General features: G+C 40.9%; 1 protein-coding gene and 1 long non-coding RNA gene across 3 annotated transcripts in view; one reads left to right on the forward strand and one right to left on the reverse strand.

The window, feature by feature from the left end:
* LOC131832290 (histone PARylation factor 1) overlaps positions 1-13,439 on the reverse strand; it is a 27,800-nt gene extending 14,361 nt beyond the window's left edge. Inside the window, exons 1-4 of one of the 2 annotated variants that reach the window (XM_059175107.1) lie at positions 13,285-13,439; positions 9,487-9,646; positions 7,265-7,454; positions 5,630-5,728 (exon numbers count right to left, since the gene is read on the reverse strand). In XM_059175107.1, coding sequence (XP_059031090.1) covers positions 5,630-5,728; positions 7,265-7,454; positions 9,487-9,646; positions 13,285-13,332 — 497 coding nt within the window. In that variant the 5' untranslated portion in view covers positions 13,333-13,439. The remainder of the gene's footprint in view (positions 1-5,629; positions 5,729-7,264; positions 7,455-9,486; positions 9,647-13,284) is intronic. The other variant, XM_059175117.1, reaches the window with a different exon arrangement.
* LOC131832297 (uncharacterized) lies at positions 13,435-25,188 on the forward strand. The gene is made up of 3 exons (XR_009353977.1): positions 13,435-13,670; positions 15,499-15,572; positions 24,875-25,188. It is a non-coding gene; the product is annotated as an uncharacterized LOC131832297 (long non-coding RNA).
* The last annotated feature ends 1,567 nt before the right edge of the window (positions 25,189-26,755 follow it).

Consider the following 26,755-nt stretch of genomic DNA (forward strand, 5'->3'; position numbering starts at 1 on the left):
GTGGGGATGTGGATAAACAGGAACCTTCATGCACTATTTGGGAGAATGCACACTGGTGCAGCCACTATGGAAAGCAGCGTGAAGCGTCCTCAAAAAACTAAAAACAGGGGCGCCTCGGTGGCTCAATGGGTTAAGCCTCTGCCTTCGGCTCAGGTCATGATCTCAGGGTCCTGGGATCAAGCCCCACATCAGACTCTCTGCTCAGCAGGGAGCCTGTATCCCCACCACCCTCTGCCTGCCTCTCTGCCTACTTGTGATCTGTCAAATAAATAAATAAAATCTTTAAAATAAATGACCAGGGGCGCCTGGGTGGCTTAGTGGGTTAAAGCCTCTGCCTTTGGCTCAGGTCATGATCTCAGGGTCTTGGGATCAAGCCCCACATTGGGTTCTCTGCTCAGTGGGGAGCCTGCTTCCTCCTCTCTCTCTCTCTGCCTGCTTCTCTGCTTACTTGTGATCTCTCTGTCAAATAAATAAAAATCTTTAAAAAAAAAAATGACCAATAGACACATGAAAATATGCTCCATATCACTCAGCATCAGGGAAATACAAATCAAAACCACAATGAGATACCATCTCACAGCAGTCAGAATGGTTAAAATTAACAAGTCAGGAAACGATGAGAATGAGGGGAGAAAAGGAACCCTCCTATACTGCTGGTGGGAATGCAAGCTGGTGCAGCCACTCTGGAACAGTATGGAGGTTCCTCAAAAAGTTGAAAATAGAACTAACCTATGACTCAGCAATTGCACTACTGGGTATTTACCTCAAAGATGCAAATGTAGTGAAAACAAAGGGGCACCTGCACCCCAATGTTTATAGCAACAATGTCCGCAATAGCCAAACTACAGAAAGAACCCAGATGTCTATCGATAGATGAATGGATAAAGAAGATGTGGTGTACACACACATATACACATGTACATACAAACAATGGAATAGTATGTGGCCATCAAAAAATGAAATCTTGCCATTTCCAATGAGATAGATGGAACTAGAGGCTCAAAAAAAAAAAAAAAGATTTTATTAATTTATTTGAGAGGGAGAAAGAGATAGTGAGAGAGAGGGGGGAGAGAAAGTGCACACAAGCAGGGGGAGGGAGAAGCAGACTCCCTGCTGAGCAGGAAGCCCAACATGGGGCTTGATCCCAGGACTCTGGGATCATGACCTAAGCCAAAAGCAGACACTTTTTTTTTTTTTTTTAAGAGAGAGACAGTGAGAAAGAGCATGAGCGAGGAGAAGGTCTGAGGGAGAAGCAGACTCCCCATGGAGCTGGGCGCCTGATGCGGGACTCCATCCCGGGACTCCGGGATCATGACCTGAGCCGAAGGCAGTCGTCCAACCGAGCCACCCAGGTGTCCCATCCAAAGGCAGACACTTAACTGACTGGACCACCCAGGCGCCCCTGGAACCAGAGGGTATTATGCTAAGAAAATAAGTCAATCAGAGAAAGACAATTATCACATAATCTCACTAATGTGTAATTTAAGAAACAAAAGAGAGGATCATAGGGAAAGAGAGGAAAAAATGAAATAAGATGAAACCAGAGTGGGAGATGAACCACAAGAGACTCTTAATTATGGCAAACAAACTGAGAGCTGCTGGAGGGGAGGGGGACGGAGGGATGGGGAAACTGGGTGATGGACATTAAGGAGGGCCTGTGATGTAATGAGAACTGGATGTTCTGTAAGACTGATGAATCACTGACCTCTACCTCTGAAACCAATAATACATTATATGTTAATTTAAAAAATTATGAGTGCATATTATTAATAACTTTATTATAATCAATGGAATTTTATAAAACAAAAATAATCAAGAAAATGAAGTTTTACAAAAAGTATTTAGGGGCACCTGGGTGGCTCAGTGCGTTAAGCCTCTGTCTTTGGCTCCGGTCACAATCCCGGGGTCCTGGGATCGAGCCCCACATCAGGCTCTCTGCTCAGCAGGGAGCCTGCTTCCCCCACCCTACTCATGATTTCTCTCTCTGTCAAATAAATAAATAAAATCTTTAAAAAAAAGTACTCAGAACTTATGTTTGAAAAATCATTTTCTACAGTAATAAATTCATATTACCGAAGACAGCAAGGTAGGGTAGCAGAAAATGTGGGGGCAGCAGGCAAAAGGAAAAAAGATTATTTAACAAGTTGACCCATGTACTGGCCCCATTTATTCTTTTACTATGTACCAAATGTTTTACATTGTATTTGGGTTTGCACAAGGTAAGCATTCAATAAATGAATGTTTACTCATTTCAAATGTTCACTTAAACTTAATTAAAACTATAGAAGTATAATTTTGGGCTACATTTATTTATTTATTTATTTATTAAGATTTTAGTTATTTATTTGACAGACAGAGATCACAAGTAGGCAGAGAGGCAGGCAGAGAGAGAGGAAGGGAAGCAGGATCCCTGATGAGCAGAGAGCCTGACTCAGGGCTCGATCCCAGGAACCTGGGATCATGACCTGAGCCAAAGGCAGAGGCTCAACCCACCGAGCCACCTAGGTGCCCTGGGCTACATTTAGATATACTCATAAGATGTATTTTAAAAAGATATTCCTGAGTCCTACTCTAGATGTACTGAAGTGGCATCTCTAGAAGTAAGACCTGCAGAGCTCAAGGTAAAGTACTTTTAACCAGTAACTCATGAGGTTCTGATATATAGGTCTGAAACCATTAACTAAATAGCAGTTATCAAAGAATGGTCTGGGGACCCTGAAACCTTGCAGGAGATCTGTGAGGTCAAAACTATTGCTACAATTATTTTAGAGGGAAAATAATGTGAAGAGAAAAAATTATTCTTAATTTTGTGATCCAAAGGTAAGTATTTTATAGATTGTATGAAAATGGAATCACCCCATGTTACTCTTTTTTTGACCTCTTCACATAATGTATTAAACATCTTTCCAAATCAACAAATCAATAACCTGGTATTATAGTGTCCTGATATTCCATATTTATTTACCTAATTTTCCCTATTGCTGGATAGAGGTGTTTTCTCCAGTTTTTTTTATATACATATATATTATATACACATATCTGTATACCTGTCCAAAATTTTTTACATAAATAGCTAGGGGCGCCTGGGTGGCTCAGTTGATTAAGCCATTAACTCTTGATTTTGGCTCAGGTCATGATCTCAGGGTTGTGGGATCAGGCCCCGAATCAGGATCCGTGCTCAGCATGGAGTCTGCTTGTCCTCTCCCTCTGCTCCTCCCTGACTTGTGCTCTCTCTCCCTCCCTCTCTCAAATAAGTAAACAAACAAACAAAATCTTAAAAAAGAGAGAGAGAAACAGCTAGCTAGAAATGGAATTGCTAACTGAAGGGTATAAATGTTTACTGAGCTCAGTACCTGGCAATGTTAATTATTTGTCAAAAAATCTTTTTTTTTTTTTTTAAGATTTTGTTTATTTATCTGACACAGAGAGAGCACAAGCAGGGGAAGCAGCAGCAGAGGGAGAGGAAGAAGTAGGCTCCCCATGGAGCAGGGGGCCTGACTCGGGGCTCTATCCCAGGACCCCGAGATCATGACCTGAGGCTAAGGCAGATGGTTAACTGAGTCCAGGCACTCCTTTCTTTGACCATTATTAAATTTTGCACAAAGAGAACTAGTTTCTCTGGGCATAAAAGTAAATTGTTTATTACAAGTGGTTTTCCTTAAAAAGACAAATGGTCTTCCTTACAAAGGGTCCTTCCTTAAAAAGATCTTCCTTATTCAGGTTGATACAAAAATATGCTAAGTGCTCTGATTAGTTCACTTAAGTAAACAAAGAAATAACATTAGGTACTCAAATACTTCCTGGTCTTCACCTAAATTATAAGTTAATCACCAATTTTTTTTTTCTTTCTGCTAAAAAAGTGAAACAAAACAGAACAAAAACCCAGAACAGTCTTAGATTATGTTAGACAACCACTCTATCTTTCTTTTTTAAAAAGATTTTTAGTAAGACTAACAGACTAATGAAAAATTAGGCATTTTTCCATATCTAAGTATTTGTAGAGTGAATAAATTATTTATGGAGCATCTATGAAAGGGCAGGTGCATGGGGAAAAGTCTCTCTGCCCTCAAAGAACTTGTATGTTAGTTAATGCAAGAGACAGAAATTATGCAAGTAAACAACTATAGTTTCTAATAAAGAGACCACCAATTTAAACTGAATAAATCTAAATAGCCTAAAAGAATATATAAATAAGAAGAAACATTTTATAAAAAACTCAGAGGCATCAGGAGATAAAAAACAACTTTTTTTGGACATCTACCAAACAACTCCTCTTTTAGATACATCAGTAGGTATGTAGCAGTCTAGACGGAGCACTGGCTTAGTTTAAATTCTATTCACTGCAAATTTGCACCATTAAGTCATAGAGAATACAAGACTTTTAAAAATAGGGGATTAGGGGTGCCTGGTGACTCAGTCGCTAAGCCTCTGCCTTCAGCTCAGGTCACGATGCCAGGGTCCTGGGATCAAGCCCCACGCCAGGCTGCCTGCTCCATGGGAAGCCTACTTCTCCCTCTCCCACTTCCCCCTGCTTGTGTTCCCTCTCTCACTGTGTCTCTGTCAAATAAATAAATAAAAATTTTTAAAATAAATAAATAGGGAATTAAAAGAGGTCACAGAAAACATGATCTACTAATGTTTACATTGACAAAGATGGCTTTCTTCATTTTATTTCAATGTGAATTGCCCAGCTGCAGGGAGATGGCTTCAAATCACGTCTATGGCTAGTAGAGTGTGAACCAGCTCACAAGGCTCCATTCTGAATCCCTTTCACATTAGAGCTGCTCCATCTCCCAGACTACTCTTTAGCTCAAGCTCCACGTGGGACTTAGCTTTTCTCAAACAGAAACAACTCCCTGGAAACTGAAAGGCAGGAAGAAGTACTAGGTGGAGAGGGTGTCTGTTTCTACCAGTGAGTCCAGTTAGAGGCCTCTGATGCTCTATTTAACAGGTGCAGCTGCGATGTCAGTGCCTGATCCTTAGCTTCCATCATGGCTGAGACACAGAGGCAGGGCATCCCTTTTACTACCACAGGTTAAGTCAAAGACGATGTGGTCCTAGGGCCACTGATGAGCGGATCCTGATTGCCCCAGCTTCTTGATGATGGCAGAGTGAGCCAGTGCTGCCACACAACTGGCACTCCCTGAGACTCATCTCCATTGGCCCTTCCAAGAATTTCAGGAGCACCTGACTTTTTTTTTGAAATTCTCAGATGGTCAACATATAGTGTTATGTTAGTTTCAGGTGCACAATATATTGAGTGATTCAACAATTTATAAGCACCTGCTTTCACCGTATTAAATCTTGGTCAGAACTGTACACAATGGGTTCTTATAATAGACTCTTAATGATGGTATTTAAAATGTCTAAAATATCTTTTGGTTTTGCTATGGGACTAATGAAGTCAAGATTAAGTAATATTTTCCCTAAATAAAATAATTAGTTATAAAAGAGGTTTTTTTTTGGTGAAAAGTAGCAGAAGTGTGGATAAGAATACTGCAAGTCATGGAAATGATCTTTAGAAATGTAAAATTTTAGTTACCTCAATGTCCCTCAGTGGACTGATATAGTAGTACAAAAACTGCAAACAAATATTATAAATAGGAGGGAGATTGAAATATTTTCTTACTTGACTGCGGCAAACACATTATCTCCATTTTGAACAATAGTGCAGTTTTTCTTTGCTTCATTTGTACCAACATATACAGGAAGTTCATCAGGAGAATCCCTGTTTGAGCAAAAGAGATTAAAAATTTAGCTGCCCATGATTTATCAGGCAAGTAGAATTTCAGGCCTATAGACAACAATTTATGTATGCAGGTTTTTAAGAAACTGGAACAAATTTGCCAGGTTCCTAGGAGACTTAGAGTTTAAGTTTCTTAGGAATATCTACAACAAATCTTACTTATAGAAGAGATCCTAAAATTAAAATTCTTAGTCCTAGTTACCTATATACCTAAATACAAAGAAAGGGGTAATAAGGCCTGTCAAAAGGAGGGAAAATTATACGCAATCCTCTCTACCCGTTTTATAGTCTATGAAAAAAAAGGTGGGAAAAACAAAAAGAAACAGGATTGTAAAATGTGAGAGGTGAAAGGATAAAATTTACACACACGCGCGACACCGAATCCTTTTATTTTACAATCAAGGAAACACTGGAGAGACAAAAGGACTCAGCCAAGGTCCTAGTAAGTTAATGGCAAAGCAAAAAGCAGAATTCATATAACTCAATCCTCAGCCCTGTGTGCATTCTGTAGTACCACAATCCTTTTCTTTTTTTTTTTAAGATTTCATTTATTTGAGAGAGGGAGAGAACATGAGAGGGGAGAAGGTCAGAGAGTAGTAGACTCCCAGCTGAGCAGGGAGCCCAATGTGGGGCTTGATTCCGGGACTCTGGAATCATGACCTACACCAAAGACAGTTGCTTAACCAACTGAGTCACCCAGGCACCCCACGATCCTTTTCAATAGGCATGTTTCTTCTACTTCATCTATTACCCTACAGTTAATCTTTAAATAACAGCATCTCTACTGGTATAAGTGGACAAGGTATTTTATCTCTCAAGCTACTTCTACTTCTTAACATTCCAAGCACTTGCATGTATATCCATCTAATCCTTTTTTTTTTTTCTTTTTGGTGAGAGAGAGCGAGCAGAAGCAAGGGGAGCGGCAGGGAGAAGGAGAAGCAGACTCTCTGCTGAGCAGGGAGTCCAATGCGGGACTTGATCCATCCTGGGATCATGATCTGACCCGAAGGCTGATGTTTAACCAACTGAGCCAGGCAGGCAACCCCCATTTAATCTTCATATTCCTACTAGGTAGATATAATTATTATCCTCATTTTTACAAGAGGAAACTGAGTCACAGAAAATCACAATGACTAAAGGTGACTGGCACATAGTCTTTCAGATAATAGAACCAGTCTGACTCCAAAGCACATTCTTAATTCTTATGGCCCCTAGAAGCATATGGCTAATTTAAGTCATGGCAATTCTCTAAATTATCTTCCTTGGGCTAAAAGAGTGCTCCTAAACCCAAAAAGTAAAGAAAATTTATAACCACAAAGGTATCAGCAGTGAGGTTAAACCTAAAGAGTTCACTCATCCTAGGGTAGGTTAGAATGGCAGTATCAAGAACACCAGAAGCCTATGTATCCACCAATCAGAGGGAAATATGTTCTCCATCTTGGGTGAGTCCAGCGAATGCCTATTTATACTCATTAGAAGGCCCTGTAGCTGCATTTTAGAGAAGAAAAGATTCTTTACCTGAAATACCCCATGTGGAATTGAGTTTTATTATCTCCAATAACGATGGTCTGGAACTCAGGAGGATCATAGTAAAATCTCCAGTGAAGGTTAAAATTCAGGCTTGATGATTTTTTCTTCATTTTATGTTTTCCGGCAAGGATATCATAAGGACCCACTAATCGAAGTCCAAGGCTTGTGGAAAGTGAATCTATAAATTTAAGTTTATGTAGACAATAACTTTCTGAAGGCAGATAGGAAATCATGTCTTTTATTTGTAAACTACATCTAAGCAATTTTCTTAAAAACAAAAAACACAAAACTTCCAAGCTTCAGTTACATTTGAAGACATTAGTTATAAATACTCAATGAAAAATCAGAGGAATGAAAATGTGGCACTTACACTTAAGATTTTCTCTTAAATTTACCACTGATTACATTTCAAACATACTGCTGTTTCTTATTTTGGCCAAAGCAAAAACGGTTTTGTATTCTCATGGGCATTTTAGAGCTTAGAACACTTACCTTATCTCATTACTATGTTGTTGTTAGCCTCAAATATTTGTAGCACACCCATATTAGGGGAGAGACAAGATAGACAGTAAGTGAATGTGCACTAAGGAGGGTAAACAGTTAATGTATTTAATGAAAACATTTCCATTCCCTTCCCTCTACCTCAGCTAACTGTCACTCTCAATTCCTTTGTCTCTGGCTAACCCTAACCCTAGATGATTCCATCTTCTTTCTCCCTCCACAGATCACAAAGGGAGATTGCTAAATAAAACTAGAATTATGGAATGTAAACTTCAAACATATGTGTTCAAAATATGCTTTTACAGCATCAGGTGGGTCCTTGTTGCTTCTTCAAGAGAGAATAAGCACTCCAGGCAGGACCTGGATATGTAAGAAGATAGGGATGGAGAGAGGAAGAAAATTCTGACGAGGCAACATGAATAAAAGCCTAAAAACAGCTTATTTAAAAGGGGGAAAAATAGTTCAGCTTAGCTGGAGCTTAAGATAGCATACACTAATTTTCAAAGCAACAAAAACACTAAAATCACCCATCTCGTTAGCCTATAGAGATAATGAGGTTATTAGTCTGGTATACAATAACAATGTTTTCCTGCCTGTATGACTATATATAGAGTTATTTCAAAGGAAACCATGCTGTTTTGTGGTGTTTTTATTGTTTTCCATTCTTTCTGCACTCAAATTTTCTGATTATTTTTCCATGCTATTAAATATTTTGTCATAATTTTTAATGGCTGCACAATAGTCCACTGACAGACATTTACTGCTTGTTATTTTTTTACTCTTCTAAACAGTGCTTCAGTGAATATCTTTACTAATATATGACTTTTTGGTTTGTTTTTTGTTTTAAGTAGGCTCCACACCCAGTGTGGGGCCAACAGGGGGCCTGGGAACTGATGACCCTGAGACCAAGACCTGAGCCAAAATCAAAAGCTGGATGCTTAACCAACTGAGCCACCCCAGCACCCCTTTGCTAATACATGTTTGTGCAGTCATGAATATTTTTAGACAAGTTGCTGCACGGTTTAAGTGTTCTGCTATATGCCAAAATTCACCGTTATCTACTAATCCACATTTCCATCAGTAGCATATGGAAGTACTTCTCTCCCATCTGTGAAAACATGTAAAAAGTAATTTTGTCACAACCATTATCAATTCTTTGTGCATCCTTTCAGAGATAGCATAAGGACACATAAGGTACATAAGAATATGTGTGTCCTTGACTTTTTAAAAAATACAAATGGTAGCACTCTATACACATTTTTTTTCTCACTTGAAATATTTTAGGCACCATACCTTATCATTACCTAAAATCCACCTTGCTCTTTTAAAACTATGAATATCCACTGATAGATGTGTTAATGATGGGCTTTAGACCATTTCCCATTTTAGTTTCAATAAATATCACTAAACATGATTTTTAGTTCACCTAATCCTGAAGTTCCTAGAACTAGAACTGCTAAGTCATACTAAAATTCCTGCAACGTATCAAAGCACTTGTTTTCTTTCAAACCCTCATCAAAGTGCACTGTGGAATTATTTACCTTTGCCAGTGTAACAGGAGATAGTCACATATTATCACAGCATTATTTTATATCTCTCTTAGAAACATGTTTGAGAAAGTTCCTTTTCTGTGAACTTAGATCCTTGGTGCAGTTTCCTACTGTCTTTTCCACTGGTAGAAGCAGGAGAATGATTCTGGAGCAACTCACCAGCTGGGTTTTCAGGATCAAGTTCTTCACAGAACTTCCAGAAGTGATAGAAGTCTTCAGGTAGAGAAAGCTTATAATGATTTTCTATTTCTTTCCGAAGGTCACTGGAGACCTCAGCTTCACAGGATTTACTTTTCTTCACATCAACTGTTTTTTCACACTGAAAATCAGCATACAAAACTTTGTTTCTCCAAAAGTAACAATATTGCTCATTTTTGTTCACCCAGCTCTGAAAAACATGTTTTCCTTTCAACTCTACAAATGGTATTTCTGAACAGAATTTAGGGATTCTTTTGGGCAAAGGAAAACAGTATAATATATAGCGATCAAGAAGGATGCACACAGCAAGTCTTTAAATATATTTTTCTAAGATAATGGAAACAGAAAAGAAAAAATATTAAAGAAAAAGTAAAGGGCAGGAAGAATAAGAAATAGGAAGGTTTTGCCTTCTTTGGGTAAATTGGTCATTATGCTTTTTGTTTAAATAGATTCAATGATCACACCAGAAGCCAATTGTCAGAAATAACTGGATAATAGTGGATTTACCAGCTAAAACTATTATTTCAGAAAAAGCCTTTTAATGTCAGAACATATAAAACTCAATCTCTAATATCTCTGCAATATGTTCATTGCATAAGTACACTAGGCTTTATAATGCCTATTTGATAAATGTCTGTAAAGATAAAATGCTGATGGGCGTGTGGGTGGCTCAGTCAGTTAAACAACTGCCTTTGGCTTGGGTCATGATCCCATCCTAGAATGGAGTCCTAAATGGGGCTCCCTGCTCAGCAGGGGGATCTGCTTCTTCCTTTCCCTCTGCTCCTTCTCCCTATCCCTCTTGCTCTAAAAGAAATAAATAAATAAAACCTTAAAAAAAAAAAAGGATAAAATTCTGAGTTAGAGGTTACATATCTTTAGTTTTGTAAGTAGCAAAGTTCCTCTTTCTAGGAACCTAGATCCTTTCTTTTTGGACTAAATTCCTTTCTTTTTATTCTTCCTTTCCACCTCTATTAGTGCTTCTCAACAGGAGTGATTTTGCCTTCCAGGGGCACATGTGGTAATGTCAGAACTTTTTAGCTCTTACAGATTTAGTAGGAAAGGGGGCTGACATTTAGTAGAGGCCAGGGACACTGCTAAGCATTCTGCAATGCACAGGGTTAGCTCCCTGAACAAACACTTAAATGGGCCCAAAATGTCCAGTGTGACGCTGAAAAATTTTTAGATATTTCTCATTCATATTTATATTCTTCCATTCTCCCAGTAAGCTCAAGTTTACTGATGCTACTTTATGTATCAAAGTCTACACAATATACTTATGATTTAGATGACATACAAGAATGTTCTTGATAGCTCTCTTTCTAAGAGCAGAAAAGAGAACAAATGAAAATGCCTACTGACAAGAGGATAAAAAGTTACAGGATTTCAAACAATGGGATATTCCTCTTAGTGAAAAGGAAAACAGCCACACACAACAATACAGATCAGTCTTAATATAATGTTGAATGAAGGAAAAAAGTCCTTGGAGTTTATATGCAGCACAATAGCCTTCTTAAATTCAAAAACAAAAAATAAATACTGTTTGTGATAAGGCTATAAAAAGAAGGCAAGGGAAAACATGAGGATGGTAGCTACATAAATGGAGGTGACAGAAAGTTAGGCAAAAAAGATAGTGAGCAACACTTGTAGAGCTAGTGTCAGGGTTTCAGTTCTGGGGTAGGGCAATGGGTTCACAGGTGTTTCTTATATTATTAAATAAGGTGAAAGAGGACCATGCATTGACAAATAACAGTTTATTGTGCCAAGGATTTTAATGTGTCTGAGGTCATAAAAAAATTAAACAAAAAGGCTGTTGAAATATGGATCCAAAAATGCATGCTGATAATAATTAATAGTAAAAATGGTAAGTAATGGGACGCCTGGGTGGCTCAGTTGGTTAAGCAGCTGCCTTCGGCTCAGGTCATGATCCCAGCGTCCTGGGATCGAGTCCCACATCGGGCTCCTTGTTCAGCAGGGAGCCTGCTTCTCCCTCTGCCTCTGCCTGCCATTCTGTCTGCCTGTGCTCACTCTCTCCCCCTCTCTCTCTCTGATAAATAAAAAAAAAAAAAAAAAAAAAAAAAAATGGTAAGTAATAAACAATACTAAATAATACTTATTATGCACTTACCATGTGCCAGGTCACTGTTCTAAGCACTTTCTGTGAATTAACTCATAACCCTCTTAAGAGTTAGATACTATTATCCACATTTTACAATGAGAAAACTTAAGTAACTTTCCTAAGTCCCTAACCCATAAGTGGAGCAGTAAAACCCAGGTGGGCTGGCTCCAAAGCACAGATTTATCCACTTTATGCTGCTTCTCCAGTTACATACAGAACAGCAGGAACGTATCAAATGCTGACCTATTCTCCTTTGTTTTTACAGCAGTCTTTGGTTAGGCTTTCAAAGACTCGTTCAAACCTAAGATGTTAGAAAGAAAAGCCTTATACTACCTTGCTGAAAGGCAGTTTTTCCTAATGGTTAGGCTGCCTGGGTTGACTCTTGACCTTCCTGCTTTCCAGCTGTCACCTTAGGGAAGTTACTTAACCTGTGCCTTATTTTCTCATCTACAAAAAGGGCATGTAGTACCTGTATCACAGGGTTGTTAGGAAGAATAAGTAGTTTGTAAAAATACACAGAACAGTCGTAGCACATAATATTTAAGCACTAGCTATTACTGTTAGCTGTGGTCTCTATAGACTCATTTTCATCTCTGATATTTTATTTCTAATACTATCACTCAGTCAAAGCAGTTTATACCACCTTCAATTGGAAATAAAGATTTTTTTCAGCTTTGTCTTAACTCACACATGATTTCAGCATCCTCAAATCCCCAGTAACTAGAATTTAGGGCACCTGTCCCCTTCAGAGGCTACACTCATCCTTCAGTCTTTATCTAGAAAGCATGACCTAATATAAGCAATGCCCAGAACTAAGGTCCTCTAGCAGATAATTAAGCTAACACTGTCCTGCTCTACCAGTTTAGAATACAGAGTAATTCTGAAAACTGTCCTTATCACAAGGACACTTTTCTCCTGCCTACCTCTCCTAAGAGTACAGCAGTATTTGCAGAACTTCTGAAATCGTATAAAAGTATGAGAATGTGCAAATACTTTATGCCCCCCATCATTGCCTTTACGATCAGGGCCCTCTTTCCCATCTCTGAGTGCAGGCCCAACTCCGCTGTACCCAAACATCCTCTACATTTATTTCCATTTCTTATCCCTTCTCTTTTCTTCCTTCAAGGGTCATGTGCAACTTGAATTGCCCTTAAAAGATTTCCTTAGCAACCCCCTGGGACTTAGATCCTACTTCAGTGTTTCCACAGCACTTTTGCAACAACAGCGTTACAATGCCAAACAAAACATTCGCAGTAAAATATTATTTACTGTGCCCAGCTTCCGCAGGCTGGGGGCTGTACATGGGGCAGTGGCGGCACCAAGCATCTAGAAACCGCGGCGCCCGGCACAGTGCCTGGCGTACAACCGGTTTCTAATCAATTTGTTGCTGGTTGAACCAATAAACCATTGGTTGTCATAATCGGCTTCCCCAGGAACCCCACCAGAAGGAGGGCAGAAAATGAAAATTTCAAAGTTCTTTGCTCCAAACCCTAGCATAGCAGAAAACAGCGCCCTGCGCAGACCGCCGTTCCTGCACACACAGCAGCGACTCAGTGACTACTGGATAAGTGCACCGTGCTGTCCCTTGCTGCCTTATCACCCAAACGGCCTTGAGGATCCCACACATCCTCTGTTAGCGGTACCTGCTGCCCCTCCCCGCCGGGCCTGCGTTTCCCGCCACCGCCGGCCATTCTGTAGCTGCAGCGCCAGCAGAATCCCGCGTCCCGCCGTTGCTTCCGATAGCCGCCGACTGCTTCCGGTTCAAGAAACTCCCGTCTGGAATCCTGCGCAGCGGCGGCCGTGCAAGTAGAACGGAAAGGCTCCGCCCGAGCCCGGCCCCCCAGGGTGGAGGAGGGGCCGGCAGAAGCTCCGCCCACTCGCGCGGGGGGCGTGAGGGCACTGCTGCAGGCGCGCATTCTGGCTGTCCCCAGGCGCAGGCTACGGTCTCGCCGGCCAACGCCAGGGATGCTCCGGAGACCCCAGAGTCCCGAATTTGGATCCGTTAAGATGGTCCGGCCTTCCTTCTCAGGTGTTTAATAGTGGCAAGGCTGGACGTCCGGTAGTGCCCTCACCCAAAACTCTCCTTTTCCCTTATTTGTATATATTTAAAAGATTAATCGTTGTGTTCCTCTTTTCTATCTCTCTCCCTCCTCCACTATATTGTTATTAACGGACACTAATTCATCCTTAATTATCTCTCAGAAGGAAATCAGATTCTCTCATTGTTTTTTGGGGAGTCATGTTACAGTTTGGGAGTCATGTTACAGTTTTCCACACCAGAACCATCAACATCAGCATTCTGAGGAGAGCTTGCTAAAAATTCGGAATCTTGGGGCCCTATTCAGACTTACTGAATCAGAATCCGCATTTTAAGCAAGATCTATATGCACATCAGAGTTCCAGAGGCAGAGCATTCAAATGAGCTTCTGGGGTCTCCTTCGCTAACATCCTGGAAGGTCCTCTGCTTCATTCCTGAGATCCTCTATTTCCCGAATCTGTATCTTCCCTTTTCTTGATTTTATGCGGTCATTTTGTAGAAGATACCTTCCAAGAGCTTCTTGAGCAATATTACAGGCCGGTGTCTTCTTTTTTCCCCTTTTCATTAGAACTTGCATGTCTGTAACTGTCTTTATTCTGACTTAATATAGAATTCTCCTTTGAAAATAATTTTTTTAAAAGATTTTCTTTATTTATTTCACAGGGAGAGAGAGATCACAAGTAGGCAGAGAGGCAGGCAAAGAGAGAGAGGGGGCAGCAGGCTCCCTGCTGAGCAGAGAGCCCGATGCGGGGCTTGATCCCAGGACCCTGAGATCACGACCTGAGCCGAAGGCAGAGGATTAACCCACTGAGCCACCCTGAAAATATTTTTAATATTTTAAAATTTAATATTTTTATAAAATATTTAATATTTTATAAATATTTAATATAAATATTTAATATTTTAAATTATAATTATGATTTATATCTTTATAATTATAAATTATAATTATAAATTATAATTATAAATTATAAAGATATAAATTATAAATTATAAATATTTAATATAGATATTTAGTATTTTAAAATTTTTAATCAGAATGTTAGAGGTTTTGCTTTACAGTATTTTAGCTTTCAGTATTGCCACTAAGAAATCCTACCTCATGATTCCAGTTCTTTATGGGTGACTGACATTTCCTTCCTTCCTTCCTCCTTCCCTTCCTTCTTTCCTTCCTTTCTCTATTTCTCTCTCTCTCTCTTTCTCCCTCACTTCCTCCCTTCCTTCTGTTTTTAAACAACACAGATTTACTATCTTACCATGCTGGAGGCCAGAATACAAAATCAGTATCAACCAGGCTAAAGCCAAAAAATAGGGAGACATTTACCTACTTCATCCTTGGGTGACTAATTTCTCTGTGTGTAACCTGTTTCTGTTTTGTTTTGTCTCAAGAAGTTTTAGGTTTTTCCTCTTTATTCCCAGCATTCTCAGACACAATCATGTATCTTGGTTGTGGGTCTTTTCTCATTTTTTACTGAGCTGGTGGTATTTGGTTGGCTGTTTTTCATCTTGAAACCGTGTTGTTTAGTTCTGGAAGTTTTTCTGGTGTTGTTTATTTAATAATTTTCTCTTTTCTATTTTATGTTCTTCAGTTCTGGAGCTTTGGCTGATACTATTTAGTTGCTAATTTCCTCTTTTTTTCCCTTCCCTCACTGTACCTCTTCTTTTTCGGAAATTTGTTGTTCAGATGTTTGATCTTGAATGATGCTTTTCTCATTTGTCTGTTCTGTTTTGTATCTCTTTTGTCTTGTTCCACTTTACTGGATGATTTTCTCAATTTAATTAGACAGATATTATATCAAAAATTTTTTTAATTATATAGGCATGCCTTGGAGATACTGTGGGCTTGGTTCCAGACCATGGCAGTAAAGCAAATATGGCCATAAAATGAGTCAAGTGAGTTTTTTTATTTTCCAGTTTATATAAAGTTATGGTTATAGTATACTGTAGTGTAACAAATATGCAATAGCATTATGTAAAAAAATATACATCCCTTAATTTAAAGATAATTTATTACTAAAAAATGCTAATTTTCATCTGAAATTTGAGCAGAATCTTTTTGTTGGTGGAGGGTGTTTCCTTTAAGTTGATGGCTGCTGATCAAGGTGGTAGTTACTCAAGGTTCAGACAGCTGTGGCAATTTCTTAAAATAAGAAAACAATGAAGTTTGCCACATCAGTTCATAACTGGGTGAACTGGGGAGGCCCGTGAGTCCTCAGGTCTCCAACCAACCCATGCCCAGGATGTTGCTGGAGGCTCCTGGTCTCGTCGCAAGAAAAGAATTCAAGGATGGACCCGGCACGCTGGTTGAGTGGTGCATGTGAAGAGTTTACATATTATTAAAGAGAGTACACTCTCAAGATGTGAGGGGGGCAAGCTCAGGGCTGTTCCCCCACCTCTTGGGTTTTGGTCTCTATACTTCATTGACAGTTGTTAACTAGGGGGTGGAATATTTATTATTTGAGGAGGGGATTTTTGGGAGGGAGTAGAGTTTTATACCTTTTCTCCCTTACTTGGTCAGTATGACTGACATTTTTCCCCCTCTATTCCCTTATTTCCCTCCTTTCCCTCCCTTTTTGAAGCAACCCAGATTTATTATCTTACAATTTTCGAGGCCAGAGTTTTTGTTTTGTTTCAGGGATTTTTAGGTTTTTCTCTTTTGGATCTGAGAAAGTGGATGCAATGGTAAAAGCTAGTTTATTCAATACTGCTGCCAGATTTCACAGGGTGGTTTTGTGATGTGCACATCTCCCCCAAGGGGCTAGCACCAAGGGCTCCTATTATTCCAGCCTATATAAGGCCTATTGCCCTTCAGATTCCAGTGTGGGGTTGGGTAGAATTATATATTGAGACTCCTGGGGAAACCACATACCCCAGGGTGTAGCTACTCTGATGTTTGAGGTTATCAGTGCAAAAAAATCTTCGAGCCATATGGGTTGGGTGCAGATTGGTTGCTGTAGGGGATGCCTGGGTGGCTCAGTCGGTGTAGAGTCTGATTATGGCTCTTGGGTCATGATATCAGGATCCTGGGGTCAGACTCCGTGCTTGGCAGGGAGCTTGCTTTGCCTCTCCCTTTGACCCAAGCCCCGCTTGTGCTCTCTCTGTCTCTCTCTCACATAAATAAATAAAACCTTTTAAAAAAAAAGAAAAAGAAGAAGAAGAAGATTGGCTCCTATAGGTTATGAGAAGGAGATAATTGAAAAGGGCACATAAAATTATGGGATAACTCACTGTTTTCAGTTTCTGGAACTGCTGGGCCCACCAGGAAGAGTTATTGTGTGTGCAGTTGGCATGTAGATGTCCTCCTTTTATTCTGGGGGAATTTATGAGCATAGTTGAGGGTAAAATTAGAGTGATCATAGGTGTACAGTGCAATTATATTATATTATGTATGTTATATTATTATATATTATATCCAAAACATGGATATAATATTGGGGTTTTTTGTGGACAGATGGATCTGGCATAAGCCCAGTGGGTGACATCACAATCTGCATTCTTTCTCTCCCTTTTTAAAATAAAGGTTTTATTTATTTGTGTCAGAGAGAGAGCGCGCACACGATTGGGGGAGTGGCAGGCAGAGGAAGAAGCAGGCTCCCTGCTGAGCAAGGAGCCCTACATGGGACTCGATCTCAGGACCTTGGGATCACTATTTTTATTTTCTAAACAAGCATACCACGTTTTGCACTTAGCTCATTGAACTGAGACATTGGAAAATTGTTTGACAGTCCAAGAATTTTGAGTTACTCCCATAGTAAAATGAGGAAGCGCATTACTTGGAAGCTGACCCATCTTTTGGATTTGTCTTTGGTGTTATTTGGCAGCACTTACTCAGAAATTAAGTATAAATTAATTCCTGAGATGTCTCAGGCGGTGGGAGTGGATTAAGTTCACACATGTCCGATTTGGGCCAACAAGCATACCATCTAGGGGAGAGGAACTAGGTCCAGTATAATTTTTTTGGAGGACAGTTATACTGAGAGAATAAGTGAGATAAAACAAGGGTAAGAAGGGTCTTTTTGAGGATGTAAATGACAGATTCAAACAGAGAAAGGTTTTCCCCCTGAGAGATTATGTTGGAAATACTTATGAGATAGTTTTCTCTTTACCCCTATGGACTTGTACAAGTTAGAGCAGTGATAAGAACAAGTAAAGGTGTCCATAGAGGACAGGAGGTTTTTATGTGCCTCAGATGGGGGCATTTGTGTGAAGTCTATGTTTCAGTCCTCTTCAGGGTGTATGCCTCACCTTTGGATGGACTGGAGGAGTGGAGGTGGTCTAACCCTTCCCCCAGAGATGTTCTGGTAACATGGATCCTGGTGACTTCCTTCATAACCCGTGACAGGTCAATTCCTAAAAGACTGTATCAGCTAAGGAGGTTAATGGGTCTCTTCCCAAATGAGAGGAGTCGTGTGTTCCCTTGATAATTTTCCACTGGGATCCATGGGGAAGTGTCACCTTTTGGTCCTGTGTTCATCATCTCTCAGAATTTAGTTGGTAGACATTGTACTGAGCCCAGTTTATTTTCCTTTCTGTATATTGGGGCCTTTGTTGGAAGATTGGCCCATACTGGGAGGGCTTACAAGGCTGCATTTTTAGCCACATTGCCTGCTCAGTTATTTCCTGTAATAATATCAGTCTTTCCCTTCTGATGGCCTCTGCATTGGATTACAACCACTTCTGTGGGTTCTGGTACTGCTTGTAAGAGATCGAGGATCTCTTGATGATGTTGTATGGGGAAAGTTTTGACGGTGAAAACCCCTTTTCCAAATGGCAGTATGAGCATGAAGAACAAGAAAGACATACTTAGAGTTAGTGTAGCTCTTTTGTCCTTCCCTAGTTTTAAGGCTCTTAGTTAAGGCCATGAGCTCAGCCTTTGTGCCTCTGTATGGGGGAAGACCTTCTGCTTCTGTGACCTGGTGAAGGTCTACCATGGTATGGCTGGCCCCTTTAATCCTTCTTTATAAAACTGCTGACATCAATAAACCATATATTGTCTGAGTTATCAAAGGTTGGTCTTTTAAATCTGGCTTATTAGAATAGACCTGTTCTGTGGTTTCCATACAAGCATGAGTAAGTTTTCATCTCCTTCAGTTGGTAAGTAGCCAGGTTAGGAATTTGACATAGTTTAAGGATCACCTCTGGAGTAGTGTCTGGTATTTAGTAAGGTGCCCTCCCGTTAGCCAGTGTGTTCTTTAATCTCTAGGTCTCCCTGTACCTGGTGTGGAGTCTGTACTTCCAGGGAGTGACCGAAGGTTAATTTTGTGACTTCGTCCACCAGCAGCACATCAGCAGCAGCTGCCCTCAGACATCCCAGCCATCTGGTTGCCACTATGTTCAGTTGTTAAGAAAAATAAGCCACTCGCTGTAGGGCTGGCTCTAAGTTTTGAGTAAGTACCCAGTGTGAAGGGCTTTAAGTTTAGGAATTCTCAGCACAGGGGCTCTTGAGAGGAGGCTCCTTTCTCCCCCACCCCCAGACTCTAGTTTTTTTGAAAAGCCACTTGTGTTTTCTTGTTCATTTAAGCGGGTCAGAATCTGGCCCCTTTAAAACATCATACAGGGCCTTAGCTATCAGTCCAAACCCTGCAATCCAGATTTGGCAAAAGCCTGGCAACCCTAGAGACATTCTAAGCAGCTTGTTTTGTTTGTGGTGGACCCACGTGCAGTAAAACTTCTTGGCACTTCAAGGAAAGCATCCGCTTTCCCAGGGTCAGATCATGTCCCAAGTACGTTACTTCCTGTTTGGAAACTGGGTCTTTGTTAGGGCATCTTTATGCCCTTGTTCTCCCAGAAGTTGAGAACTCAGATAGTGTTTTTGTCTGATTCGTCCTTACAGGGGCTACAGATGGGTAAATCCTCTGCATATTGTGAGAGTCTTGGTGGTTAAAGTGAGCTCTGAGTGCTCTGAGAAGAGCTTTGCCTGGTAGGTGGAAACTCCCTAAAACTCTGTTGGGGGACTGTCCAGGTGTACTGCCGAGTTACATTGATAGATAGATCAGTCTATTTAAAGGCAGACAAATACTGAGATTTTGGATGTAAGGGTATGCAAAAGAAAACATCCTTAAAATCCTGGACTGGGAACCAAGTAGTGCCTTTAAGTACCTGGGTTAAGGGGCGCCTGGGTGGCTCAGTGGGTTAAAGCCTCTGCCTTCAGCTTGGGTCATGGTCTCAGGGTCCTGGGATCGAGTCCACATCAGGCTCTCTGCTCAGCAGGGAGCCTGCTTCCTCCTCCCTCTCTCTCTGCCTGCCTCTCTGCCTACTTGTGATCTCTATCTGTCACATAAAATAAATAAAATCTTAAAAAAAAAAAAAAAGTACCTGGGTTAAGACAATGTAGAGTGTAGAGATTAGGCCCCGTGGGGTAGAGAGGAATGGCAGCCTTGTTTATAGCCCAGAGGTCCTGGACTGTCCAATATTCCCCATTTGGTTTTAAAACTGGTAGGATGGGAGAATTGCAGGGAGACTGGCATGAGTCTAGCAGGCCACATTTGGGGAACTTGTCTAGTAGGGGCTGAAGGACTCACTGGATTTCAGGTTTAATGGGATACTGGTGTTTGTAGAGATAAGTATTTTAGTCCCATAAGGTAATTTTTGCAGGTATTGCAAATATTGTTTTTTTGGAATTCCTTTGTCCCACACCTGGAGATTAACTTGGTCCCAGATTTGGGGGAACATATTATCAGGAGGATCTTACTTGAGTGGTAGTAGGGGAGGGTGCAAGCTAGCAGGGAAGAAGCCCCTTCCAGGTTAGATCAAATGACTGAGTCAGGCTCCTGAGGTCCTTAGTAAATTTGCTGAGATCCTCAGAAAACTGCCTAAGTGCTCAGGGTGCCGCCTGAGATCTGACATTGAAAAGGAACAGTTACTCTTATGTCTCCTGAGGCCTACCCTCCACTTCCTGTAGGGGGCAGGGGAGCTCTTTCTCTTGGCCTGACTCTGTTAAAGGAAGACAGTTGGTGGGAGGTGGGGCTGGGGGGGAGAATTCCTTTGGCTGGAGTCCACAGCTTTAGGGTGTTGCTCTAGGTTTTGCCTTGTTCCCTGAAGGCCCAAATGGACCTTCCCTACTGTGCATGTTTATATTTTTTAGGGTCATCCCTGAGGGCTGTAAAGACCTAGATCTAAAGGATCTCTGCTCAGTTTTCTAGTCTCTTAAAGAAGAGATCAAGTTGCAATATAGGGTTACAATTAAGACTACTATTTTCTGGCCCTACTTGCCCATCCTCTAGCTTATATTGAGGCCAAACAATTTACCTTCTTTACAAAAGAAGGTAAATGTTTTTAGGCTTTTTAGGATTTTTTTTTTTTTTAAAGATTTTATTTATTTGACAGAGATCCCAAGTGGGCAGCGAGGCAGGCAAAAACAGAGAGAGGGGAAATCAGGTTCCCTGCTGAGCAGAAAGCCAGATGCAGGACTTGATCCCAGGACCCTAGGATCATGACCTGAGCTGAAGGCAGAGGCTTTAACCCACTGAGCCACCCAGGCATCCCTTTTTAGGCTTTTTAATGAGAGTTGATCCCAGTGTCTGAAAGTGCATCCGAGGGGGGAAGTCTTTGGGGTGGAGGTAGAATTTCTCATTGTCTTCAGGGAGAGAATTGACTCCTGTAACCAAAAAAGGAGCAACTAAATAAGGGTTTACATTGTTAGAAACCCAGAGTCCTATTTTCCTGCAGAGAGTTAGCTCCCTCCTTCTAGGGAACCTGATAAGGATCTCAGGTAGGTACTCTCCCGGAGAGTTCTGATGGTGAGTGAAACTTGGGCATCCCCAACCTGCAGTACCTTTGTCTCTGTCATCACAGCTGTGACCACCATATTTTGTGATGACCCTGCTGGCCTTGGTGTCCTAGAACACGATGCTTCATCCTGGTGTCTGCAGTGTTGGAAGCGGAAGCCTTCCTGAAGACCCCAATTATAGATGATGCCTGATAATTAGCTCTGATGCCTTGGCGTGAATCCTTCAGGAATGGGCATCATCATGACTCTAAGATCTCTGAATATCCCATTATCTTTGTTCTGATAGGCCTCTCAGCAGTTGGTGACAAACAATGGCTACCAGGGCGAGGTCCCTTTGATTGTTTAAATATTTCTTGTCTGACCCATGGGTATCTGTTGGTCTCTCCCACTTTGCTATCAGTTCCCGTGAAACCAACCTCTTTTTTTCCAATTCTCTTTGTATCCTTGAATTGTTTGGGTTGAGTCCTATTTAATTAAGTGATGAATAAGGCAGACCCATAGGGAGAATCTCAATAGTTGGAGTCTTTTGCTAGGGAGTAAAATGGTTATAGTCTGTTTTATGGTAGCTTGCACACATACAAAAGTCCGAGTTGGTAATCTTGCAGGACCTTTGCAATAGATGGCGAGACATCTCAGGTCCTGGTGCCCCTTTTCCAACAAAGGAAATTGCTGAAATGGGAATGAGAAAAAGTGGCTAAAGCTAGGCTGGAGTGGGGTAAGGGGGCATTAGATCTGAGTGTCCCACACCTAAGAAACAGATTTTGCAGAGATAGACACAGCTTGGGAATATCAGACAGTGCTGTTGGGAAAATGGCGCTGATAGGCTTGCCTGATGCAGGGTTGCCACAAACTTTGATTTGTTAAACAAAAAACAAAAAACCTGCAATATCTGCAAAGTGCAATAAAGCAGAGGGCAATAAAATGAGGTATGACTGTAATTTCTAAGTGCTCTTTTTATTTTCTGTTCTTTTTATAGCATCATGTTCTTTTTTTAAAAAATGGATATAGCGCCTCTAATGTCTGAGACATAAATTATAAGTTTTTAAAAAATGTTTTCTACATACTCCTGCATTGGTGTTGATTCTTTTCTGTCTTTTTTGGCTGTTTGTTTATTTTATATTTTTTAAAGATTTTATTTATCTGTTAGAGAGACAGAGAGAGCATTGAGTGGGTAGGGGATCAGAGCGGGAAGCAGGCTCCCTGCTGAGGGAATCGATCCCGGGACCCTGAGACCATGACCCGGGCTGAAGGCAGACATGTAACCGACTGAGACACCCAGGTACCCCTGGTTGTGTGTTTATATTTAGCCTCTGTCCTTCATACTAGTGTGTTTCTCGATTGTGGGGTGATCCTTGCTGTCAATTCATATATAAAAGCCATACTCTAAAAAGGTGCTTTCAGGACAAGAGCAGGGTTTAACAACTGCTGAGCACATTCTAAGATGATGGGGCAAGGGCCCACCTGTTTTCTTCCAGGGAGTAACCTAGTTACTTGCTTTGGGAATCTACTGGTTTTCTTGGAGCACAATGGGGAAAGGAGCCTGGAAATTGTAATAATTTCAGTATATACACCTTCACCAAACCCACTATTCCATTATGGTATCTTTACCTTAAGCTGTGGCTGGTGTCCCTGAATCCATGGTCCTCCGGGTGTGATATTTCCAAAAAAAGAAATGATTCCGCAGGTTCCAGGTCGGGAGTAAGTGATTAAAGAATGTTCCCCTGACCTTGTCTGGTGTGGTGGGGAATCCTTCAATCCAACTGCCTCCAGGACTTTTAACCTTTTCTTTTCAGCTCACACCATCTGGGATATTTAGTGCTTTCAGTTCCTAAGCATTTGTGAGCTTTTGCAATGTCAATTAGGTTGCTTCCAGGCGTTGCCTCTGAAAACACTTGGGTATCAGTTTCCTCTGGGCTGTGTGAGTGTTCACTAGTCTATATGTTTAGCTCTGTATTAATCTGCTAGGACTGTCATAATAAATTACCACAAACTGAGTCGTTTAAAACAATGGATATTTATTCTCTCACAGTTTTGGATGCTAGAAATTCTGAAGGCAGAAGGTTGGTTCCTTCTAGGGGCTCTGAGGGCTCCATGACTCTCAGCTTCTGGTGGCTGCTTACAGTACCTGGCATTCCTTGGTTTGTGTATGCATCACCCCCGTCTCTGCCTCCATGAGCACATGGTGTTCTCCCTATACCCAAATTTCCCTCTTTTTATGAGGACGCTTGTTGTTACGTTAGAGTCCACTCTGATCCAATATGACCTCATTTTATCTTGATCATATCTGCACAGACCCTATTTCCAAATAAGGTCACCTTCACTGTATCTCAACACATGTCAGTCAGTTTCTAAAATTCTATGCATTTTTCTGTTGTTTCCTTTCCAGCTTTCTTTGTTCTTATGGGTCTATATTCCCTATTCATTTATTTTCTCCTGTTTTTGTTTTAGTGAGGCTTTTATAGAAAGAGGAGGAAAGTGGATATTTTCGATATGCTGTGTTAACGGAGGGTTTATTATTGCTATTTTTAGTTAAATTGTACCAGATTGGCAAGTAAGACCTATAAAACTCCACTTAGTATGCATACTTTCAAGTTCACAACTAAAACTTTGCTTTGAATAATAGTTCAGATAATTTTGTAATGATTTTTGATAGAATGTAAATGAAATTTCTATTTTACCTCCACATTTAATGTTTAATGTCTTTCATTCGGTTTGCACATTTATTCCATAATAATGTTATGGAGCTGATAGATTTTACGAAATTTGGTGTACTTCTTCAGAGTATCAGTGTCCACCACCCTGAAACAAAGAAATTATTGATAAGTGTTTTCATTTATTATTGCTTTATTTATATAGGCACAGATATAGCAATTTTTGACAGAATTTGGTGAACTTTAGCACATCAGTATTGTTATATAATGATATGGTATTTACCATGCAGTAGTACTGTTCTCTGTGCTTTACATATATTGACTTATTTAATCTTCTTATCAATCCTTAGGGAAATTACTATTTTTATCCCCATTTTACAGATAAGGCAGCTAAGACTCAGGTCAAATGGGTTGTTCAAGGTCATATGGCAGGTTAGGAGATAGCATTCGAACCCAAATAGTTTGACAGTCCAGAATGCTGTCAACACTGTGTAATATTGCCTCTTTGCAATCAGTGTGATTTACCGAGCTATGTAGTTGCACTGAATAAAGTCTATAGTCCAGAGAAGCACTTGCATTTTTAAATCCTGTTTGAATTAATGTAGGAAATTTATATCTGAAGGATGTATCTTTTTGGCTATATACTCTGAACATCCCCTTAATCAGGAGGGCAGAGTGTTAGGTCCCTTGTTTTCCAAATGGTTAGTAAAAGAGGAAATAAGGAGATGCAACAATTATTTCCAGCTGCCTTCTTCAAATTGGTTGGCATGTTTGTCACTCCTTTGGAGAAAATAACTTATTTTCTTGCCTCCTAGGGTGTTGGAGAAGGTCACTGAAAGGACGTGACCTCTATTTGATTCTTGAACTGGACCTGGGCAATCTGAGGCTCCTCATCCCTTCTTCTGTCCCTGGCATGTGCATTATCCTTGCCTTCCCACATTAGAAGCTGAACCAAAGACAGAGCCTTAAGATAGTAATGTGTTATTGAGACCATATGGACATATATGTGACTAAGCCCATTTAAGGCCTCTGTATAAATTTCAGGATTCTGGAAGGCAGTTGAAAAGGTCTACTTGTCTCGTAGCCACCCAAGACAAGCCTCATGTGCAAGTTCCCTTGTTTATTAAACCTGCAGCCTACAAATTTGGAGTGGTTGTGGTGCTTTCCAACTGGATGGGGACCGGGGGCATGGGTGGTGGAAGAATTCACCCAAGGCAGAATAAAGAGAATTCACATGGGTGGTGGAAGAATTCACCCAAGGCAGAATAAAGCGGAAGTTTATTTAATAGCCGTAAGGGAGCTGTGGGTGGGACAGCAAAAGAGATTGCCACAAGGTAGTGGTGAGGGGCTATAGTTATAGGGTGGAGGGAGGAAGTATTGGAACCTGTGGAATTTTCCTTTTTTGGTAATCTTATAAGTAGCTGATTGGTTAATTAGGGCCTATGGCTATTTTCCAAATAGGTCGCTTAATGAGCCTGTTTGAGTTCAGTTTGGTGGTCACTGTAGACGCTTTTGCCGTGGTCAAGTTCTTATTGCTCAAGCCTGTTGCCTCTATGGTGGTCTGCCTCTTATTATTATTTTAAATAAAAATGTATTTGTGAGACAAAACAGTTTCCCTCAAATTAAGCTACAATAGGGACGCCTGGGTGGCTCAGTTGGTTGGGCAGCTGCCTTTGGCTCAGGTCATGGTCCCAGCGTCCTGGGATCGAGTCCCATGTTGGGTTCCTTGCTCAGCAGGGAGCCTGCTTCTCCCTCTGCCTCTGCCTGCCATTCTGTCTGCCTGCGCTCGCTCTCTCTCCTTCTCTCTCTCTGATAAATAAATAAAATCTTTAAAAAAAAAATTAAGCTACAATATGTCTATAGGTTTGAATAAGACTGCTGACCTTGCCAAGAGAGAAAATTATATTTATTTGGGTTGTTGTTCTTTTTGTGCCAAATTGGTGATGATGTGGTTATCACCAACAGACTTTAAAATAGATGTTTTTGTTGGTGTTGGTACTGGTGGGCTTCTATAGAAAAATCCTCTATATGAAAACGGAAGTGTTTGGTGTGAAAGACCCCCCCCCCCAGTCTTTAAATAATTAACTGCTCTTTTGTTGTGTAAGAGTACCCCTCCTCCCCTTGCAGTGAAAAGACCCTTCCCCCAGGGTTGAATTCAATGTAACTGCTCTTTTGCCTTTCTGTAACAGCTTGGCTACTAAGGCATGACACTTAACTCCTGTTTAAACAAGATACCCTCTCCTAATAGCAGGGGCATGGTCATGTAGGCAAGGGGGCTGCATGGTCACATAGGTCACGTAGACAGGATGCCTTTCTGCTGAGTAATAAGGTCAAGCTTCCCCTCTTTGTTTCCCCTTCCCGCCTTTCTCTTCGCTCGAGGGGGTCTTCCAGGGCCAATCCACTAACACCAAGTATGCCTTTTTCAAAAGTTCAAACTGTCCACCAATCAGTTGCGCCCCACCCAAAACTTGTTTGTACCTGTTTATAAAAACCCGGCACCACCACAGCCGGGTGTGCTCAGCTAGCAGGAGCTGCTGACCACCCGCAGGCGCGCGCTGACCACCCGCAGGCGCCTGCGTAACAATAAAGAACCTCTTGCTGATTGCATCCAGTGGCAGTGTTGGATTCTTGGGTAAGGGGATCCGCGGGTCTTTCAGGTGATTGCTAGAACCTTTGATTTTCCGGCAAAGAATTAT

This window comes from Mustela lutreola, chromosome 1 (assembly GCF_030435805.1).
Source record: "Mustela lutreola isolate mMusLut2 chromosome 1, mMusLut2.pri, whole genome shotgun sequence".
In the NCBI taxonomy this organism is placed as follows: Eukaryota; Metazoa; Chordata; class Mammalia; order Carnivora; family Mustelidae; genus Mustela; species Mustela lutreola.